The sequence below is a fragment of the Hyposmocoma kahamanoa genome, unplaced genomic scaffold (assembly GCF_003589595.1).
Source record: "Hyposmocoma kahamanoa isolate Upper Pololo Valley unplaced genomic scaffold, ASM358959v1 99321, whole genome shotgun sequence".
Lineage (NCBI taxonomy): Eukaryota > Metazoa > Arthropoda > Insecta > Lepidoptera > Cosmopterigidae > Hyposmocoma > Hyposmocoma kahamanoa.
The window spans coordinates 6,478-29,889 of NW_020655861.1; the positions used below are offsets into that span (position 1 = coordinate 6,478).

Here is a 23,412-nt window from a genome sequence, read left to right on the forward strand (position 1 = left end):
GAAAAGTGTGGGCACGACTTTTCATCCTGGATTTAGAAAGGAGTGCCATATTCGTTACGAGAGCACCCTAAATACTATATTGCCCACGCTATATTCGACCACAGAGGCACTCACTCACTCACTCACCGTTATTTGAAATTTTTTTTTCGCCCTCGTTCCATTAATTCTTGTCTTAGAAAAGCAGTGATAATCAAAACACCCTCGCGCACTGCACTCGTGGTAGAAACGGCTGGCACATAAACTCGAAATACGATTTTTGCTTTCGAGTTCTGTTTACACGGAGACGTTCAATATTGAAAGGCGAGGAGATTATCGCTCACGTGGACGGTCGATAATCGCGAATGTTTAGACGAGGAAAGTTTTTTATATTCTTTCGATAATCGCATCTACGAGACGAGAAACTCTCTCCATGTAAATGGGCCTTAAGGGTCGTATTCTAGAACTCTACTCAATAATCAAGTCAGGACTTGAGTATTGCAGTGAGCACTGAAAATCATACTCAACTCCTTGCCATTAGGGTCGTATTTCCAGTGCTTAAATCATACTCAAGTCTGCTCAAATCCTGACTTGAGCATTGAGTACAGTTCTGGAATACGACCCTAAGAATTTGATAGTTGCAGATAACAGTCCGGTTAAATATTAATTAGTCATTAGAGTATCTTTAAAATTTGTGTATTTCCTTACTTAGATAGGCCGCTATTCCAATTTGAAAGACCTAATGAACTTATTTTATTCAAACTTGTAATTAAGATATTTGAAGAGGCTAACTGTGACTTTGCCAATGTTCTTTGTCGTATTATTTTAGAAGCGGGTGCTATTTTGTCATTCGGAATTGATACAGTAGTTTGGGGCTGTCTTAGCGTTGTTTATTATTTACCATGTACCATGTAGCGTTGTTTATTATTTTAAAGACAATCTCCCAGACTTTTAAGGATTTTTATTTGCGATGCATTCAGGTTCTCCTAGTTTCTACAGTGTCGTAGCGCCATCTCTTTAAAATAGTTTAAACTAATTTGTCCGTCTGTTTTATCGACCTAGAGACTAAAGTGTTAATTTCTTAAGATTATGAGTTAAGGCTTCAAGTCCCACTGGTGTTCCTCTTACCTCACCTGACCCTATGACGACATACAACCCTATGACATTGTCATTTTGTGTTACGTAAATCCATGTTCATAAAAATGGAAGTAAATTGCTTTGCTACAAGAGTAATGCATTCCTAAATTCTAGGCCTTTAAAGTCTTAAAAAGATTTTCATTTTCCTTATAATCTATTTCACCGACTGATTCTGTAAACGCTGTTGGATAACGATATCGTTTCCGAATCAAACGTTTAACTCGAATGTTCTGAATAGCTCGGAAAGCGCCCTTCGATTCGAGAACGATATCTAATTTAACGATTCGGTTAAAATATCGAAGAGGGTCCTGATGTCTGACCAGGACCCCCATTCAGTGTGCACGCGCCAGTGCTGTGTCGTAATGGGTCAGACGTATTGCTCCAAAATCTCGTCAGAAAACGACATATAGATGTGAACGCTAACCGGTCAGACAAATATAAATCCACCTTAACATTTCTCGCGATATTTGTCTATTGCTGTCAAAGCTAGACAAACGGAAACTGTTTTAAATAGCTGTAATTGCCAAACGACATATTATTTAAGAATTTAGAAAACATACCGTCTTTGAGCATCACAAACGTCATCGGTAGACGACGAACTGTACTTCCGAAACCGCTCAACAGATGGCGCTGTTTTAGTAATAATTATATTCTCGGGCGTAGCGCATAACAGTTCCGAGTTATCCTTCTTCTTTTTTGTTAATTCTAACTTTAAGTAATCATCCTCAGAGTCGGTTTTAACTCCAGACGACCTGAGTTCGGAAATCCTTTTCTGTGTTAATTTTTGAGTTGACGGCGTCGAGCTGCGTCTTATCGGTAATGACGTCATGAGTTTAATCAAATTTTCTTCGATGATGTTTGTTGGTGTTGTCACTCTGTCTTTAATTTTCTTCTCTGTAGTTGTTTTCGGTATGTCAAAACATTTGAGGATAGGCATTTTTTTTTCTATTTTCAAAGGACTGGACGTAAGGCTTTTGCTGTTCAGTTTAACGGCTTTGGATTCTGTGAATGTTCGCATTGACGACGTCGTCGCAGTGTTGCGCTCTATGTCTTTCCTTTTGAAAAAATCGAAGAAGTCCTTCTTTTCCGTTATTTGGGTGTTGCCATTTTTGTCTCGTTCTATTTTCTCGTCAATTGATTCACTGGAGTCGTGTTCTCGAGACACAATCTCAATAGATTCGACGAACTGCGCCCACTTCGATAATTTTCTGGTTTTTAGTTTTTTCAATTTATAAGAAAGCGTTGTAGGTGAATACCTTTTGGGGCTGTAATCTGACACCGACATCAACGGCGTTGGCGTATGACAGTGTGATAAGTTTTTTAGAACTATTATTTGCATTTTTTTTTAATGTATTTTTAGCAATTCGCAATCAACGTAGTTTACAAAGTCGAGCAATAATCAACCAAACGGTGCATTTTAGCAATACGGGTTAGAAAAAAGAAATCAATCAATAATCACCTCTATCGCCTGTATAAAATGGACTTTACGCTGAAGGTATAATTAATGCACTTAAAGTGATAAATCATGTAATGATCTTGTAACGTCTGTGAGATTATTAAAGGGTGATTCCACCCCAAATTTGCTATGGCGACCGCTTTTAAATCAAGAAAAAAAACATCTGTAATTTTCGCGATATCAGAGAAATAAATTAATAACATTTATTAATTTACACGGTGATAGAATTCGAGATCAAAAATGTAAACAAACAACTGTCACTTTGAAAATGACATCTCATAGATCATAAACATTTTCGGTTCTACGTGTTTTTATTAATTATTATTATTTTGTTTATACCTGCCTATATAGCACATTACGTATCGTGTTGTGACAATATTACTAACAAATATTCATCCATAATTAAGTTAAGGTAGTGTTAGGTTTAAAATAATAATAAAGCAAAATTATTCACAGGAGTTTATTTAGCTAATGTGGAGCACAAAGTGCCCAGCCAATGTGACAACTTTATCTTCACTGAGAGTGTTTTGTGTCAATACAAAAAATCAGTTTTTTTTTTTGAAAAGTTTAATAATTATAATTTTTATTCTCTCTTTAGAAAGGTTACAAAGTTTTATACAGTAATTTATAGGAACTAACCTGTGTGACAGATCTCCTGACTCTTACCCAGCCGGATACAATGGTTAAGTTTGAATTTTTATAAAAGTTTCTTGAATGAAAAGATATTTGTTTTAGACACAACCATATGCAACGGACTCTAGGGGTCGTATTCTAGAACTCTACTCAATGCTCAAGTCAGGATTTGAGTATGGTTTAAAGCACTCGAAATCATACTAAAGTCCCTGCCATTAGGGTCGTATTTCCAGTGCTTGTGTTTCCAGTGCAATCCTGACTTGAGCATTGAGTAGAGTTCTAGAATACGACACTAAGAGGGGAGAGGATAATATTCTTAATATTTGAATAAAAATGGTAAAATATTTAGTTACAGCGTATTGTCACAAGACGGCAGTATAGTCGATTTTCCATATAAACCATAGTCAATCCATTTTTCATAAAAATGTTAATCGGTTTGTATAATAAGTAAGAGAGTTAACTTCTAAAAGTGACATACAACAAATAGTTGTTTGTTTACGCCCGAAACGGTACAGCCGCAAACTGTGACCATGTGTTCACGGGGACTGCTGTGCGCAAAATTGTTTGCAGTTGTTCGTGGCAAATTATAGAGCGCCCCCTAGCAGTCACAAGAAGTAACATTTTGTTTGCAAATACTTGTTGTTAGACTATTATTTTGTAATTGCAAGATCGGCACAGTAACAACGTCGCTAGAACACGGTCGACGAGTGAACGTGGCATCACATACCTTGTTCATTGAAGTGCTTCTCGAGCTCCTCGTGGCTGAGCTGCGCGTGCGCCGCCGCCGCGTCCGCCTCGGCCGCGTCGGTGCGCCGCGAGCGCGAGCATCTGCCACAGCATCACAATGTCAACGTCATTCATATTCACATTTTTCAGGAAGGTTCTAAATTAAGAGGCGTTGACCTCCGTGGTCGAGTGGCTTTGAAACATCGGTTTTCATGGTGTCATCGTGTCTAAGAGCGGTTACACAGGGCAGGGTAGCTAATCGCCTACCTTTACATACATGCGCGACTTCGAAATCGCAAGTGTGGTGATGCAATCGCGTTTCCCGAGCGCATGTTTGCATCGCTGCTAAGAGTCGCCGCGTGCAATCACTCTAACGTCCCGGGTTCTATATTGTCTCGGATCAGGGTGTTTGTGGTACCATTGTTGTTTCCGATTTCCATGACACACTTACTTTGGAATTGGGGCGACGTATGCGATGTTTTCTTACATTTACGTATTTAGTCGCGTTGAGTTCGAGTTCTTATCACGAAGTGGAGAACAAGATGCGGCCCCGAGTCGGGTGCCAAAAGTTGTCATCATCAATTTGGCGCCCAGCACGGGACTTAAATATAATTAATTCATATTTAAGTCCTCCTTCTCCTTCGGTCAACTAGAAGGTACGGAATACTCCATTCTTATGTCGTTGATAGTATCCAATCGCACTAAGTGCTTTGCTTCCGATGCGTACGGCAAAGGAATGGAATACTTCGGATTTCCCGAAAAGTACATTTTGGGGCTATTCCAGGTTAGAATAGGCATTTTTTGGCAAACATCACTAACATCAGCTGAGATTGTGGCCAAGAGTGTGTTATTATTTATATTAAAAAAAAATCTCATTACCTGAGCATAGCATTGCTGCATCGTAGGGCGAGTTCGAGCCCGTCGAGCCAACAGTGGCCAGCGGCCTGTGAAGGCGCGCGGAATATCAGGTGGGCGGTCGGTAGTGGCTGAACTACCGCACCTGCGCAAAGACAACATTATTTAAAACTTGTTGACAGTTTAGTGACATTTATAACAACAATAGAGAACAGAAAGGGGAAAAAATGCTACAAAGAGATCAAGAAGCTGGCTATGAACAGTGAGAAGTAAAGATAAGCATATTTCTGCCGCCAAGCAGGGTCAGAGTGGTGGTGGAATGGGTTGTGTCGGGCGCAGTGGCAGTGCCAGTCAGTGCAGTCTTTGCGATTTAAAGCTCTGAATGGCACTGCGACTGTTATGGACAGGCGTGTCACTTACCACCAGGCGCACGACTTGTTCGTCCCGTCACTTGATATTATACAAAAAACAACAATAAACTTTATAGAATAATTTTATGACATTTTCTAAGGTCTTAAGGATTACCATCCCTTTGTTTCCTAAATCGATCAGAATCGAGAACTCTGTTGTATGAAGTGAACATCACTAATCGTCAAATTTGACCAAAAACATGACGAAGCGGCCGTACCACGAAACTGAATGCATTATAGGAAAGTATCGCTCGTTCGATATTCATGGCCTACTAAAAAGGATCACAAGTGTACCGCACCAAGTAAAAGCCGTAATGTATTATGAATCATGCGACATACACTCGTTTGTATATTTGTTTTCTCGAAATTCATTCAAAATAAAAATAATTGATTTTAAAATGCATATTCTGATAACAAAATTAATTAACTGTGGAAGGAAACGCCCCTGTTTATTAATCTTCTCACAGCTGTGGTGCTTTTGCAGTTTCTAATGGCACAATTTGGCATTTATCGCGTTTTCCGTTCATGTTTAACTACGGTATGTTAGATAAATAACTTACTCCAGTACTCCAAAACCGTCCTTTTATTTTAAGCTTCCAGTGCGAACCCTTAAAACGGTGAGAGACTTAAATATTAGCAAGTAAGATATTTTTTTATATCTTGTTTCTATTTGAAGTCTCTCACTCGTTCAGAAATTTTACTCTGAATGGGTAACAACTCCAAAGTTAAAATTAAATTATTACATTTTAATCCTAAATCTTCTGAAGCGTAGCAATGGCAACTAAGTGTTTATAGCTTACATTGGGCACGCGAAATAGGTACACTTACCTTTTAACTGCTTCCGTGGCCGAACGGTTACCATGCCGGACTGCCACGCAAAGGTCCCTGGTTCGATTCTCGGGCCGGGATAAATATTTGTATGGCCTACGTTTATTTCTCTCGAGAGTTTGGGTGTAATTTGTGGTTGTCTATTTCGACCCCTCCTACGTAAAGTATTGTATGTCGAAGTTGCCAAGTTTACAGGGGAGCGTTTTATAATTCTGAATTCACTGAAATAAGCGCAACACGTGACTTTAGCATTTCTGTTTTATTCGAGAACGAGTTTTAAAGTAACGAGCATTGCCGAATAAAACTGACAAATGCTAAAGTCACGTGTTGTGCTCATTTCAGTGAATTGAAAACTTTAAAACACTGCCCTGTAAACTTGGCAATTTCGACATACGATATTTTACGTAGGAGGGGTCTATTTGTGTGTCCGTGGCACCCGCGACACAGGATTTCGTTATTATTATTACTTACGGCATCTATTTAGATATATGTTTGTGTGTTTGATACTGACCGATAGTCTCGTTGTGTGGTCCCCTTGGCGCCCAAATGCTCTGCTCGAGAGGGTGGTAAAGTTTAAAACAGAATCCGTCTTTTTTGCTAGGCCGTTCGATGACCTGGCACGAGGTGAGAAGCACAGTGCCCACCCAGTGACTACTCTGTAACAGAAATTAGCACACAATTAGTTACAATTTATTATTATTACGCTCTTCAATTTACAACTAACAAAACAAAAACAATGTGCATAAACCTATACAGACTTTTCGCACATTCTTTACAATATTTTACATAACCCTGTGTCTCCCGGGTACCTGAAAGAGCGTTTCAGCTTCCTTAGGTCCCAGGATAAACCCTGTCGCTCTCTTGTTAGGTCCCAGTTATCTTTTCCATGCTTCAATTCCGGTTTCTATTCTCACTCCTTCACTGTTCATGCGGTCAGACTTTGGAATGCACTTCCTATTACTGTTCACGAAAGTAAATCGTTAGCTATTTTTAAAGTGAGAGTTAAAGAGCATTATTTATCTACTATTCCATCCATATCTTAGGTATTATATTATAAAATATGTATTTATCTAAGTATTTATATAATTTATAACAATTTAATATTTTTATATTATTTTTATTTTTATTTTTTTCTTTCTTGTTTTGTTGTGCACATATGCCCGTTCTTTTAGTTATAGTGTCCTGTATTTAGGTCTGCAGGAAGAAATTTCTATTAGAAATAAGCAGAAACTTTTGTTTTTAATTTCGCTTGTATTCTTTGTGACATGTTGTATTTTTCCTGTACAATAAACTATTAAATAAATAAATAAATAAATAAATTGTGCAGTCGTCATCAATACAATTAAAAAAGAATTATAAACATATTGAATATTATAGTATTTAACATAATTATATCTCCGTAGCAATTATGACAGACATTTATAAAATTACATTTAGAATAGAGAATTATTGCAACGCCACAACACACAGATACAAAAAAATATATTGATACCACTTAGACAAGTAAAACAAAATAAAAAGACGTAATAAACAAAATTAAAATATAAATAAATAAAATAAGACAAAACAAACAAAAAGCAAAAAAAACTAAATATAACGACTACAAATGTTGTACTGTCATGTGTGCGGTTGTGACGTACGCAAAAGGACTTCATTCAGCTTATGCCACAGCCGTAATTGACTGCGGCGCTGGATTTCAATGAGCCATGAACCGAGATCAGTGACGGACGTGTGTGTCGCAAAATAAAATAAACTGCTTAAATATTTGTGTATGTGTTCTTTGTATGTTGTCAACTTTTCAATTTTAACTAATTTATGCTTGTTGCAATCGTTTGTTTTCGATCATCTAGTATTTCTAGGTAGGAACTCCGGGACAGATGGCTGAAGATTTTAGTGGTACATACAATATAAGAGCACGTCAGGCTTGACACTTTGTCATACTACGAAAGACAAACGTCTTAGAAAGAAAGTGCACTTCCAACAGATTGACCAAATAAGCAAAAATTTTCTTTTAAGCAAAAATTTGCGTTCCCGGGATTTATGTCTTACAAATTGGGTAAATTAGAAATGTCGCGGAAGCCGCTTCTGTTGCTGCGGCGGGGCACACAGATGCACTTTTGCTAAGCCCTTGCACAGGTTGTTTTTAAATTTTTTTTATTATTACACCAAGTGACGGGGCGAACAAGTCGTGCACCTGGCGGTAAGCGACACGCCTGTACACGAGGACAAGGAAGGAAAATACTTGCTGTAAAAGTAAAAGTACAATATTTGACCGCTATTGAACCCTATTATTTTTAAAATAGGATTATAATAATAATAATAATAAAAATAAATTTTTATTTCCTTCACACACAATTTCAACCATATTAAACATTCTTAAGTAATAAAACATTTGTTGTCTGTGAAGGCTGGAGCCTAAACTAGGATACCCTGTGCTATAGGTCTCCAGGCCTCCGCATACGGATAAAGTATCAAAAAAAAAAAACAACATTGACTGCGTCACGAATGATTGCTATGAGAGAAAGTTACTCAAAATTAGGTTTATACAAATCAAAAAATTATAAATATAAATAAAATTGAAGACTAGAGGGCAAGAATTTTGTTGTGTGTGTGGGAGAGTGTGTGTTGTGTGTGTGTGTGAGTGAGTGAGTGAGAGTGTGTGTTTGTGTGTGTGGGAATTAACTATAATGGAACATGAAGGAGGTTTTCGGTTTCCTCATATGACAAAGTCAATAGCCTTTTAGTGACCACATTCTTACATTCAAACTTGTTTAGAGAATAAATATGCAAATCACCATTACATACATTACATTACTATACAGGGTGTAGTCAAGGTGTAGTCATATTTGAAGGTCGGATTCAGTTAATGGTATGAAACTAGTTAGCAAAGTTGTTTTAGTACACACTACGTTATTTATGGAAATTTCGCCATGAACAGTTTCGATCAGCTGATGTCATTTAACGAAAATAAATAGTCACATCACATCTCTATTGAGTATCATAATACAACCAAATTACGTAACTTGAAAAACTTGTGAAATTCAGGCATGTTATTGTAAATTACAAAGTACTAAATCCATATTCTTATTGCTAAAATTTATTATTATTTTATTCATGTAATATGCGTGTGAACATTTAATGAAAAATAAATATTATCGATTACTTTGCCAAAATACACTACTTCATAATAAAACTATTATTTAAAACTTAGTACATAATAACGTAATATGGTTTTGTTAACTTCATATCTTCAATCATACAAAATACACAAATTTCCATTTAATATCCATTAATAAAACTAATGTCCTCTAAAAAACACATATTTAAAGTTATCTCTGTTTCTTTTTACCATATCATATGTAATAATACGCATTCATCTATTGTATTTTAATGAATGAAATTTGTCTCTTTCTATCCGTCGGTACTGTTCTAACGCATGGCGGCTAGCGAATCAGTCGGTATGTTTCTTCTAACGCATGACGCAATATGACGCAATTGTCCGACTAATACTTCGCACCCTTACAATGAAAGCGACCCAAATCAAAATATTAAAAAATGAGTTTATATCGTAAAACCATCTTAAAAAAATATTTTGTTACATTAGTCACACTGTGGTGAAGATGAAATTGTGCAATTAAAGCTCGAATAGCACTGATTCATAAAGGTCCCTTTCATTTTGTTCTTTCAGTTTAAAAATTCTACTCCCGCGTCGAAATATTAATGCCGCATTTATTGTTGAATCTGCATTTGCAAAGACAACACGCTGCCACTGACGGATTAGCATTTGAGCCATTTTCGTTCCGAAAATCATATTCAAAAATCACTAGTAGCAGTAGAGCTCCTTGTGAGTTCGTCCAGGGTAGTACTGCCACTTTGCCGTGTTACAGTTTTGAAGGGTAAGGGTGCTGGTGAAATTACAGGCACATGGGACTTGTCAACTATGTCTCAGAGAGATGGACGCCGTAGCAGTAGCCTTCGAGCGGCAGTGCTACTGTTATGGACAGGCGTGACGCTTTCCACCGGGTACACGACTTGTTCGACCCGTCGCTTAATATTTAAAAAAAATATATTTTTTTAGTAACTTACTTTTTAAAGGGACTTACTTTTTTGTTTCGTGGACTTTCTTCTTTTTTAATTGTGAAACAGGGACCACAAAACAATATCAAGGGTTATGACATCTTGCTTAGCTGATGAACCTTAAGACTTAATTCTTAATACGTTAAATGATAACAAAAAAATCGTTAAAAAAAAGACCTATTAAAAAAAAAAAAAATTTTAAAATTTAAACTGTTTATTTCAAATAAAAAAAACATAAATAGTTGCTACATAGGCTAAAGTTGTAATCTTTATTTATAAGATTTTCGTACTTTAGCTAGTTTACTAAGGTTACTTAATTTTCTGTATAGAATTAAAATTACAATTATAAAAAAAATTAAATAAATACATATACTACTCAGTGCAGGCAGTGCCATCATCGGTTCTATACCGATCGAACATGAGATATCGCTTTATAGTGTTTTTGGCTTGCCGTTTACTTCCGCTTTCAACCTTTTTTACTATATTTTCGGGCACTCTATTCAATATTTCGGGTAGAATGTATTTACATATTCGTTTTCCATACACATTGTTATATTTCGGTAATTGAAATGTATCTTTAATTTTTATGCGTAAGTTTGGTGCCCTCTTCTTCTTTTCTATAAGTACAATTTTTTCTTGGTTTTCTGATACTATAGCTAGTTTAACCTTGTCATAAATACTAAGCACTTTACAATATTGAAATAAGTTTTCATAATTATCTCTGTACTTATATTTAACTTTCATAGGTACTATCTTCTTTAGCAGTCTTATTTGTAAGTCGAATATTTTTCTTAAATATGTTTTATACGTCCTCCCATAGCTGGAGAGGCCATAACTTACTACTGAGTCAGCCAGTGACAAATATAGTAGTCTAAGTGTGTTATATGGCATTTTATATTTAAGAACACTCAACTTTGCAAGAATCGCTCTTAATTTATTACAAACGTGGTCCACGTGTGGACCCCAATGAAATTTATTATCGATTTTGACTCCAAGGTAAACATGCTCTTTAACAACGTCAAGGAGCTCGCAATCACATATCGTGTTACAGAGATGCATACAGCTATGACTGTGAGCCACGATTTGGGGGGGGTACGTCCGCTTTTATGTAAGGCGAGTGAATATGCATTAATTTTGTTTTACTGTAATTTATTGACAAGCCCACATCGTGTGCCCACTTACACAACATGTCAAACTCCTGCTGCATCATATTTTGTGCAATTTCGAGATTCTTATGCACTGTAAGAATACAAGTGTCGTCGGCAAATTGGTATACAGAGCCCTGGTGGAATATTTTACACATATCATTTACGTACAGTAAATACTCAGTCGGCCCCAGAATTGAGCCTTGAGCACATCCTTGAAGAGTTAGCTTAAAGTCGCTATGTTCCCCTGCTATTCTGACTGCATTATACCTATTAGAATGATAATTCTTGAACCACTCCAACAGAGGGCCCTGTATTCCATTTTGCAACATTTTTTCATACAGTGTAGTATAATTTAACGTATCAAATGCTTTGCTAAAGTCGATCATTACTATTAATACATGTTTTCTACTATTGAGGTAACTGTTTACCTCATCTGTAAACAATGATAACAATTGTGTAGTGCTTTTGTTTTTTTGAAAACCAAATTGTTTTTCGTGTATGACCCCGTTTCTTGACAAGAATTTGTTTATTTCTTGACCGTAATATCTTTCTATAATTTTATCTATGCATGATAGAATTGTGATAGGTCTATAATTATTTATGTCGTTATATGTTCCTTTTTTATATATTGGTCTAACCATTCCTAATTTTAATTTATCTGGATAAGTATTACTAGTGATGCACTGGTTGATTAAATGTGTCAAAACTGGAGTTATTTTAATTGCTATATATTTTATGTCTTTAGCTCTAATTTTGTCTAATCCAGGACTCTTTTTTTCATTAATATTACAGATTATTTTGTATAATATTTTTTCATTAATTTTATTAAGTTTTAATGAAACTGTAGGTATATTAATATAAGTATTTTTGTCAAGAAGCGGTTCATCACACGTATTTAATACTTTTTTTACATTCAATTCAAATTCATGTGCAAATTTGTCTGACAAGGGTTTAGCTTTCATTTTAAAAGATTTCAATAGCATTTCATCTAAAGCTTTCACAATTCTACCTGTTAAATTATTTATTATCTCCCACATTTTTTTTGGATTATTAAAATTACTACAAATATCTCTTTTTGTTGAGTCATTCCTTGCCTTATTCATATATCTGTTTGTTCGGTTTCTATACGCTTTATAAATTAACTGATTATGTTTATTGGTTGTATTCCTTAAATAAATTTTTAGAAGCTCAGATTTTTTCTTAGACATCTGTATCAATTTATCTGAAATCCAATTACTGCTGAGTTTATAATTAATAATTGCTTTTTTTGTAGTTAAACATTTATTATATATTCGATCAAATTCCTCTATAATTATTTTTATTATATCATTTGGGTCACTTTTTTCTAGTGCTAAACTCCAGTCCACTTTTGCAAGCTCCTGTTTCACCATATTTTCATCCAATTTATGTACAGTTTCTTTATATGGTCGTGGGTATGAGCTGGTAAGTGCGAGACCAGTGATAAAGTGGTCTGCAATTGAACTACGCACGACTGCTGAGTGGATTAAATACCCCCCTGTATCACTTTTAATGACATCGCGAATGTAAATATGATCTATGCACGTTTTTGATGTGCCTATGACTGTAGATTCAATTCTAGTATATTGCGATATGCAACGTAAAAACCCTAAGTCGGATAAGGTATTTTCATAGGAGCTTGCACAAGTCTCCGGCGACTAGTTTTTGTAAATTATGTTTTTAAATTGTTGAACATTAAAATGATCAGAAACAATTTTCAGTTGTAAAGTTCCATTTTTCCTCATTATTTTCAAAGACTAATAAGGCCATCACCTTTAGTACTTCAAGAGTAATAAATAAAATAATATGAAAATGTCACAACTTGAAATCTTATTTTCTTTTTTATTCCCAAAAAGTTGAAATTTTGTATTGGGACACTTTCATCGTAAAGGTGCAACCTGAAGGTCGGCAAACGTCAAGAAATTAGTTTTGATCGTTGACCACGAATTAATTATTGTAATTTTCATCACTTGCTTGGAAATGAAAATATCGTGAGAAAACTTGGATTTCGGAGATAATTGCCGAAATCTTCAAAGATGCGAGAATGTCAAGTCTCCAACCAGAACTTACTATGCAAGTGTAGTGGACTAAACCTTGTGCAAAAAAATAGTACTTTACTAACTTACATACGTCTATTGCTGAGCACACGTTTCTAACAACAGGCTTACGCTTAATTTGACTTATCTACACACGACAACTTTCTGTGTATGGGTTTGTTACATGGTGAAATTGAAATAATTAATATCCGTTGAACCTATTAAGGTTCTTACTTCCTAATAATATCTACTCATCTAAAGAAATATTTTAGAATAGTTTAAATTAGCAATAGTGTAAAACCATAAAAAATCTTACCTAAATAAACAAAGTATCAAGATTAGTCGCCTTGCGTACGCGATACGTAATAGTAGCGAAGTCGCAAGCCTTTGGCGGCAACTTTAGCGGCAAAAATATCACCTTTGATTTTCGCCGCCAGCATTTGATTTTATACATCGTGATGTGGAGTAGTGGTTAATGTTAGACTGTGGTGGTAGTGGATTTGATTCCCATAGTCGACTGCCTCTATGGTGTAGTGGTTAGAGTGTTAGGCTTTCGTTTCGGCAGTTGTGGATTTGATTACCATAGTCGACTGCCTCCATGGTGTAGTGGTTAGTGTGTTAGGCTTTCGTTTCGGACGTCGTCGTGGGTTTCCGATGGGTGACTGCCTCCTTAGTGCAGTATATCCGTAATCACTCAGTCAGTTCTTGCGTTGTGTGGAAGTGGTACGGGTGATGGTCAGAGCTTGTTTACAAACAAATGCGTATACAGTGCAACGTTGAAGGTCGTAGATACGTAGGATATAGGTATTCGTTTAATGTGTATGTAATGATGTAATTTGTATCATGAGAAGGGTCTTATTTTAAAAGGATGGTAATCATTTTAATTTCATCCTGTAGGTACATTATGAAAACGTTACCCTATATTCCAAAATTTGCGTTTCAGTCGGCGTCCTTTGATGTGCCGCCGCTGAGGCAGAGACGCTATTTTTTAATTTTTTGTAACAGTCTGTAATTGCCGTTTGCGTTGTGAGGACTAAATAGGTGTCATCGTTTTGTTTGTGTCTCGTTTTTGTGTTTATTTAAACTATGTCACGCTTAAGCAATAGTGATTACTATGAGATGATGATGATGTTGTGCGTAGGCGCAGCCGATGGGAGCTTGCGCCAGACTCGCCAAATTTATTGGGCAAAGTTTATTGATGGCGTCCCAGAAAATCGACGTCGACCATTTCCTACTCTGGAATGCTTCAGGAAGATGGTTATGAGACTTCATAATAGTGGATCGTTCCGTGGTTCCAGTTCTGAAGGCCGGCCGAGTTCACGAGACCCAGAATTCGAGGCAGATGTTTTGGAACATTTTCTCGGCAATCCAAAGACAAGTACCTACTCGTCGTGCTGCGGCAGCCTTTGGTGGTGTGAACCATATGAGTGTGTGGCGTGTGCTACGGGATGATGGCCAGCACCCATACCATTTTCAAAGAACGCAGGAGCTGTTACAAACGGACTATGATCTACGTTTGGCATTTTGCCGCTGGTACCGCGACCAGGTTGGGAGGTCTCCCGACTTCGCTTCGTCGGTACTGTGGACAGACGAGGCGTCATTTACGCGTGCGGGCATTATCAATATGCATAATGAACATTTTTGGACTCATTTAAATCCCCGCGTATCAAGGGAATCAAATTTTCAACACCAGTGGCGGATTAACGTGTGGGCTGGTATAATAGGTTGTGCCGTCATCGGTCCAGTGTTTTTGCCGGCAAGTCTGAATGGGGCCAATTATTTAAGATTCCTAACAGAAGACTTGGATGACGTTCTGATGGCTCTGCCAGTGACACAATACGTGAGACTCGTGATGGAACACAGGATGACTTTCCAGCACGATGGAGCACCGGCACATTTTGCTCGAAATGTACGTTCCCATCTGAACGACCGTTTCCCGCAGTGGATTGGGCGGGGAGGTCCTGTACCCTGGCCAGCGCGGTCCCCAGACTTGACACCGCTCGATTTTTTTTATGGGGTCATATAAAAATATTGTTTATGCGGAGTCCTGTGAAAGCGCAGAAGAAATGAGGCAGCGGATCGAAATGGCGTTTAGTCAAATCACTCTGCAGATGCTTCAAAGAGTAGAGCAGTCTCTGTACCGACGCACGGAAATATGCATATTGCATGGAGGTCGGCATTTTGAACCTTACCTGTAAATGTGTGAAATGTGCCAGCAGTGCGTGCAGTGATTGTACTTATTATTCAAAATTGTCGTAAACAAGTCAATATTTCGTACATTGTACAACAGTGAATTACAATTCGTAGGAAATTCATTAAAACGTGTATGAATTGAACAATACGTAAGTACCAATTAAAAAAGTATCCACTATTGTAAAATTGTCGTAAATAAATGTATTAATACAAAATTATGTAGAATGTGTATACGATGAAGGCGTGCGTAACTACGGGCTTAATAAGTAAATAAATATCCTTTAAATTGTATGTAAATAAGTACGTACGCGTACCTAGGTATGGCATAAAATAATATTGTTAGAAATAATTCGATTTTTCTAGATATTTAAAGATTTTGTTACTTAATATTAACGTATTATCAACATATTCAAATCATGTTTTTACAATGGCATTTCAATTGTAGTCAGCTGTTCTTTCCCCCCCGCTTGCGGCCGCCCAGGTTTCATGAATGAATTTGTGAAGTCGTAGTAACGTAACTAGCAATAGAGTTGTGACGCAGTGGTTGTTTCGGACAATCACTATTTATACAAACATAATTAAACTTATATCAACATTAAAAGTCACTTATTTTTATTTGATATTTTGCACAGAGGGTCTAGATCAAGTATAGGTTTGGCTCCTTTAATATGACTACACCTTGCTGTTACACCCTGTATATACTGAATTTAAAACAATCTCAGTTTAGAGTACTAAAAAAACCGACCTCAAAAGTCATTCATATCCTAGTTTACCACCCTTAGAGATGGAATACTTTCTTAAAATTTAAATGGGACTGCTACTGAGGTACCCTCTTTCAAAAAAAAATCATCAAAATCGATTTTCAAATGCCAAAGTTATCGCGTATCATATATATCTGTATAAAAAACAGCAGAATTGAGAACCACCTCCCTTTTTTTAAAGTCGATTAATTAATGTAACGAACAATTATAACACAAAGAACAAATAGCCAATTCTTGCAAATAATATTTAATAAATTAGATTTCTTGAGGCAGAGAATTGTTAAGTAAATTCAATGTATAATATTATACGCTCGTTTTTATAAATGTACACGTACTAGGTATAGTGTACTTTTGTAATTGTGAGTGTAATTCTAAGTTTGGTGTTCATTTTTTTATTTACATAAAAATACGATTTTTGTATGATATAAAATGAAACAAAAGTAATATAGTAAGTGAATAGCGACATCTATCGCCATGGCTGGTAGCTGTAAAGGTATCAAACTGGGTGATAAAACTTTCATACATTTCTCATAGATGGCGCTACGACTAAAAAGTCGTTGAAAAACCAAATACAGAGACACGACAACAAACACATAGAAAAATTCGTGAGGTCCGCTGGTTCGTTCCGTGTCTTAGTTGGTATAGCGTTTGGCACGGTATGCTAGAAGACGTCGGTTCGAATCCGGCCGGATCGAAGGGATTTTTTCTGAGTTTTCGATCTTGGTATTAATAATTATAACAAATTAGTGGAGTAATTTCACAAAAAATAATTGAGTATCAATTCAATAAAAATCAAAAGTAATAATTCACTTACTTTAGCTTTAGGACTTTTATACAACAGTAAAAGCCCGGGTTTCAACACACACCACAACTTTGTCCATGATTTTAGAGAGCCTCGGACCTGCAACAGACAAAATATCATTAATTTATTAGTATTCGTAATATATGCGTATACTTCACAACTAGGACGAAGTGGATTAAGCTAAAAAACAAGTCGGAGGAAGTAGAATAAAGTTAAAGAACAAAGTCGGAGGAAGTAGATGAAACTTGGAGAACACAGTCCGAAAAAATATTCTTGGACGATATCACAAAAACTCGGAAAATAACAATGATAATGTCCCAAATAACCCTAAATTCCTTGTACTGTGAGTACAAGAGCAACGGAATTCACTCTGGGGCACACGCAGAACAGAACCAATTTATAAAAGTTCATTTCCCAAATTGTTCCTACCGGGAATCGAACCCGGGACCTCCGCATCCAGCGCCCACAGTGTAAATTTTTAGGTCCACGAGGTCGTCAGAAATGAAAACTGTACTTTTATAATCACATCGTAATAATATTACGATTATCAGAGTTATTATTATGAGTTTCAGTTTCATAGTTTATGGAGTAGAGAAAACCATATTATTCAGAATCTATATTTACCCATTTTTATAGTGGGTATGTAAGGAATATCGGGAGTTTAATACAGTTTCTAAAAGAGACCTGATGTTGCTACTACCGTTCTTCAATTTCCACAGATTGTAATACTAAGCTCCACTCTGCAATGTTGCCATGTCCATGGAACCAGAGTAGAATAAGAAATTAGTGCCTAATTAATTAGTGATAAGTAATTTATCATTTTATAGCTTAATTGAAACGGTTAAGTCTCCTTATCCCGATACAGCTGAATATACCGACACTGAAAACCTCAGCACATACGAAGATGATGGCCAAAATATTGTCGAGGTCCCGGGTTCGATCCCCGGCCGGGTCAATGCACAAAATTAGCTTGTCTCGGGTCTGGGTGTTTGTGGTACCGTCGTTGTTTCCGATTTTCATAACACAAGTCCCACTGTTAATGCAATAGTGTATTAACTCAAAAAGAGGACTTTCTCTGAATAGACGAAAAAGTATAAGTAAAGTAAGTAATATATTATTATAGACACTTAAACAATTTCTCAAATATATTTAAAAATAAAATTGAAAAAATAATTTCATGTTTGTGAATAAGGATAATTTTGACCACCTAAAGGGTGTCACATTTTGAGTTAAGTAGATATTTTGATTGTTTCTTACAATATGCTAACGACGGTTATTTTGACGTGTAGAGAATTAAATGTTACGTTCAGTAATGACATAATATTCAATTTCACATATTTCGAGTTACAACACTACTGTAATAGCAGTGCAAAGTGCTGTAGTTACTTACTTTGGGATCACAGCAACATAAGGGATGTTGTCTTTTAAACTGCCTCCATAGCCGAACGGTTACCATGCTGGTCTGCCACGCAGAGGTCCCGGGTTCAATTCGGGTAAGTGGGTGTAATTTGTGGTTGTCTATGGGTGTGTACATGGCACGCGCAGGGATTCCCGTAGTGCGGGGCTATGAGTGTTTTACTGTAAGGGTAGCGTAGCGAGAGGCACTTTTCAATGATAAACGAGGATTATATTCATAAATAAAACTTTACTACGTGTATTCAATTCGAAAGCTTTGTCCAAAACTCTCCAGATGTCCATTTGACAACAACCTTCTATTATTTATGCAATTCTAAATATAAACTGAACCAGCCTGCTACATCCCTCCTCCTCACTGTAAGATAGTGCCTTACCTATACAGTGTGTTAGGGCACGCCCTGTACAAACTTTAAGGGGGTGTTTAGTATTCAATATTATGTGGAAAACACTAATACATGTGGGGTCAAAACTCGACTCCCTAGGAATGGCAGCCATTTTGATTTGTTATACTTAGTTTACTAGACGTTTGTTCTAAAATTATCATATTATGCGAAGTAAAAGCAGTACGAACATAAAAAATATTTTTTCGGAAAGCTAAGACTAGCGGCAATTGAATAAAATATCTGTCATGTACATAAAAAAGTGGGGGATTGCCTAAAAAAAATAATGAATGTAAATTTTTACCAAAAAAACTAAGTTTTTGTAATTTAATCCTAAAATAACCAAATTAAGGTACTGTTTTTATGTATGAATTTTAAAGTATTTCAGCTGTTCTTACAAACACGACAAAAATCATAATCCTATGTCCACAATTCTAAAAGTTTGTACAATAGGACCTGACTGACCCACACTTAAAGTTTGTACAGTGCGTGCCCTAACACACTGTATATAGGCAAACTTACACATGTGATCAGCCTTTATAGTACGTTATTAAAAATGTATAAAAAAATACCTTCAACCAGTCCGCAAGAACCACAACGCTAGGGTCCTCAATGGAGTGCAGCAACGCGGACGCAGCGCGTTTCTTCTCACGGCGATAGTGCTGGCGTTGTGCCTTGTAACTCTCTTTTCGCGTTAGCGCAGTACTGGGGGTTCGGGAAACACCGCCGACTGCAGTCTCCGAAGACTAGAAACGAAATATTAAAAATATTGCAATTAATATAGCGACATCTTTCGTCAGCTTCTGGTAGCTGCAAAGGTACTGGCTGAGTGAAGTAACTTCATAAGTAACGTGACCATATTATTACGTCCCACTTTGAGTGGGACAGTCCCGCTTTTAAGCTTCGTATCCCGCTGTCCCCAAACCTGCTTTGACATAACACGACACACGTGACATATAATTTAAAAATCATGCCAATAGTTACATGTATATTTAAGAACTAAACCTTACATACTAAAGTAAATTTGTCCATTCGAAAAATATATATGGTCAGCCCTTAGATCATACAACTGCTCTAAGGGTCAGCCCCCAGATTACACAAGACCAATTTTTTTTTAATTTTCGATCATTAATCTTTTTTAGTACCTTTTTTTAATATCAAACATTTCGTAACTATCATAAACAAGTGTTTTATTTTTAAAAGAATAACAAATTTACAGGCGTCCCGCTCCGAGGGAAAACAAAAATTATGGTCACGTAATTCATAAGTTTCTGGATGGCGAGAAAAATCATAGAAAAAAAAACAAATAAAACCGCTTCCTCGCTTCTAAATGTTGGAATGACCTTCCACCAGTCTGAGTCTTTTTATATTTTCCGCCTACCAAAATAGTCAATTGTTGACGTGGGAAAAGATAATAAAATAAAACTATTTCATTGATAATTGAAGAGAATAGACATGCCATTTGGCACTTTCTTCAATCAACTTGTTATTGAATATCGACAGAAAATTTTGTTGAAAGTATTATCCCGTATGCAGCGCGTCATAATTGTTACGTAAACTATCAGGAACCGTCTCAGTTACGGCGCCTGTACACGCTAAGAAATTCGTCGTGTCTGCAACAGAAAAGACGAGAATGGCCTTGTACACGACAAGAATTTTGTCGGATCTAGCCACGAAAATATTTCGTGTCTGTTGCAGACAAGAAAACGATGAGCATGTACACGACACGAATGCTTTCGGGCAGACGTGTATAGGGTAAACGTGTTATTGCATATCCAGGTAGCTGTCGCTTTACTACCGACTGTGTGAAGAAATATGTTGACTACTAATAAAAAAAATGGTGATTGCAAATTACATATATAGAATAATAAATATTTCTCTCCACGCTTCAAAAGTACGTCGTTTATCTTTATAAATCTCTAAGGTTTTGTCCCACAATACAGGTCGTTCCTCTACTAAACTTATAAGGAAATCATGCATTTTGGACAGTGGTACTTTGCAATATCAGTCCACGCATAAACATTCGTTCACTGACAATGCGCCCCATACAATAGCGACAGAGCGTGTCGAGTCGGGGGTAGACAAGATTATTTCTTGTCCGGCGCCGAGACAGTGTACACAGTTCGTGTAGAAACGACACGAATTTTTGCTTAGACCCAGCGACTTTTCTTAGCGTACACACGCGCCGTTAAGCGGTAAGCACGTAGTCACAGATTACTTAATAGTCACGTTTTTTTATATGTATATATACAATATTAAGGGACGGGACGAACAAGTCGTCCGTCTTATGGTAAGCTACACGCCTGTCCATAGCAGTTACAAAGTCAATCAGAGCTTTACAAAGTCAAAGTCAAAGATTATTTATTCCATAGGTAAAATAAATTTACACTTGAAAACGTCACATTTAAGCTACTGCTCGTTCACTACGCTGACCTCCCTGAGAAGAACGAGCAAGAAACTCTAGGGATGCTCTTTTGAAATAAACTTAAATGCTATGGAATACACTTTGAATCAAATTTGTGTGGATTCTGGACCATGTCGTCTTTCTATACATCTTTATCTAACATGTAGTCTTCAATTTTGTAATATGATTTTTCGATCAAAATATTTTTAATGTAGTTTTTAAACTTAGGATAAACTTAATATATGCTCCGGAATCTTATTGTAAAAACGTATACAGTTCCCCATAAAAGAGTTGTTTACCTTGGTTAAACGAAATCGTGGTACCATGACTTTGGACTTAGCTCTAAGGTTAATATTATGGATATCTTCTTTCTTATTGAAATTATGTATATTTTTACGGGCATATAAAATATTTGAGTAAATGCACTGTGATGCCACAGTCATAATACCAGTCTCCTTAAACTTTTCTCTGAGAGAAACCCGAGAGCCTAGACGGTACACAGAACGAATCGCTCGTTTTTGCAATACAAATATGGTTTGAATATCTGCCGCTTTACCCCACATGAGAACATAAATTGACAAGTCCCATGTGCCTGTAATTGTAAACTGGCAGTACTACCCTGGACGAACTTTCAGAAGGAGTGAAAGTAAGCTAGTAAAAGATACATGACTCTCATATAAAATGAAAAATACCTACGCTATAATAGCCTACTAAATCTGACTGATGACACCAGGCGGTCACTACGAGGAAAAAGGAACCTAAGCACGCGCTCAGAGAGGTGAAAATAACGTTGCCCGCCGTGTGCAGTCGTGCCGAATGCTCATAAATGAAAGACTTGCGTGAGCGCTTGCGCCGACGCCGGCGCACTCAGCGGTAGGCACTTATCGCGTAATCTTAGCGAGTGACCGAGCCTTGCTGTAGTGGAGAATTTTCACAAAAAAAAATACAGTATTGAACATTGACTTACAAATAAATGGACGACGGGTCTAATACAAAAACCACGAAAAAAATGTCCCAAATCAACATATTTAAACGTAGTGACATGTAAAGGAATATGAAAAAGCTAAAACGTTGAATTTAAATTGTAATGTCATCGCAGTACTGTCTAATTTTGCTTGCTTCGCTGTCAGCCGAACAAACGAAGACTAAAGCGTGAATGACGCTCTGTATACGATTTTAACGCCCTATAAGTTCGGACACTTTTTAGCGCGGACCCGACGTCCATATAATTGTAAGCCAATGGTATTGAATAAACAAATATTGCAAATATCATCATCAACGAGTCGTAATGCGTACAGAGCCTATAACATGTTGATGATGGTGGTGAAAAATTAATAATCCTATAGTATACCTTGTCGGAAGAAGTACCGTCTGGTGGGTGGTGTTTAGCGTCGCCAGAGGCAGGGGTTGCAGGTGCGTAACCTGGTGAACGTGGTGGAGGTGTTAATGTCGGCTCTCCTGAAAACATTAATAAAGCAAAATTAAATGATTATGTAACAAACAAAGTTGCAACCAAAATGTATAGTAAATGAGTCTTGTTTAATCTAAATTAAATATAAAATTATTTACCAATAAACCTAACGATGGAATTGCATTATCATATCATATCGCGATGTATATGAAATGGAAATGCAGGCGCTCAAGACTTCACGAATGACATTAAAAGGGAAATTTGATGAAATTCGACGATTTTGTGAAGAATTAGAAAAAGAGTGCAAACGAAAGGAATTAATTATAGAGAGCTTCCGAGAAAATCACCAGGAACACGAAGATGCCTTAGACCGTATCAGGTTTCTTGAAAGACAGGTAAAGGAATCAAATGCTGAAGTTGCATCATTACACGAACAAAGCGGAAGTTACGACCACCTAACGACCTTGTCACTCCGTGATGAACTAGCTCTGGGAGACAGGAATGTATGCAACAGTAAATTATGCAGCACTAAATCGCAAGACCCAAGATTTTCCAAATTAACCAACCTGATAAGAAAGAAATCGAAAACTCTTAAGAAACTAAAATCAGAAAAATTAAATTTACACAAGGACAAGGTGAAGATGGCCGAACAAGTGAAAGATCTAGAGTTAGATCTTCAATCGCGAACTAAAGACCTACTTTCTACGCAGAAACAACTAGAAGAACTTTCAGCTGCAACTAATGA

At 36.7% G+C, this 23,412-nt stretch overlaps 1 protein-coding gene across 1 annotated transcript; it reads right to left on the reverse strand.

Annotated features, from left to right (window-relative positions):
* Positions 1-1,673: 1,673 nt before the first annotated feature.
* LOC113239060 (oxysterol-binding protein-related protein 8-like) lies at positions 1,674-22,724 on the reverse strand (the record flags this gene model as incomplete). The annotated part of the gene is made up of 7 exons (XM_026475926.1): positions 22,608-22,724; positions 19,425-19,598; positions 17,069-17,155; positions 6,533-6,677; positions 4,808-4,928; positions 3,930-4,030; positions 1,674-2,385 (listed from the first exon to the last, which is right to left on the reverse strand). Coding segments are annotated over exons 1-7 (1,457 nt in total), but the record flags the coding sequence as incomplete, so codon positions are not given.
* Positions 22,725-23,412: the final 688 nt, after the last annotated feature.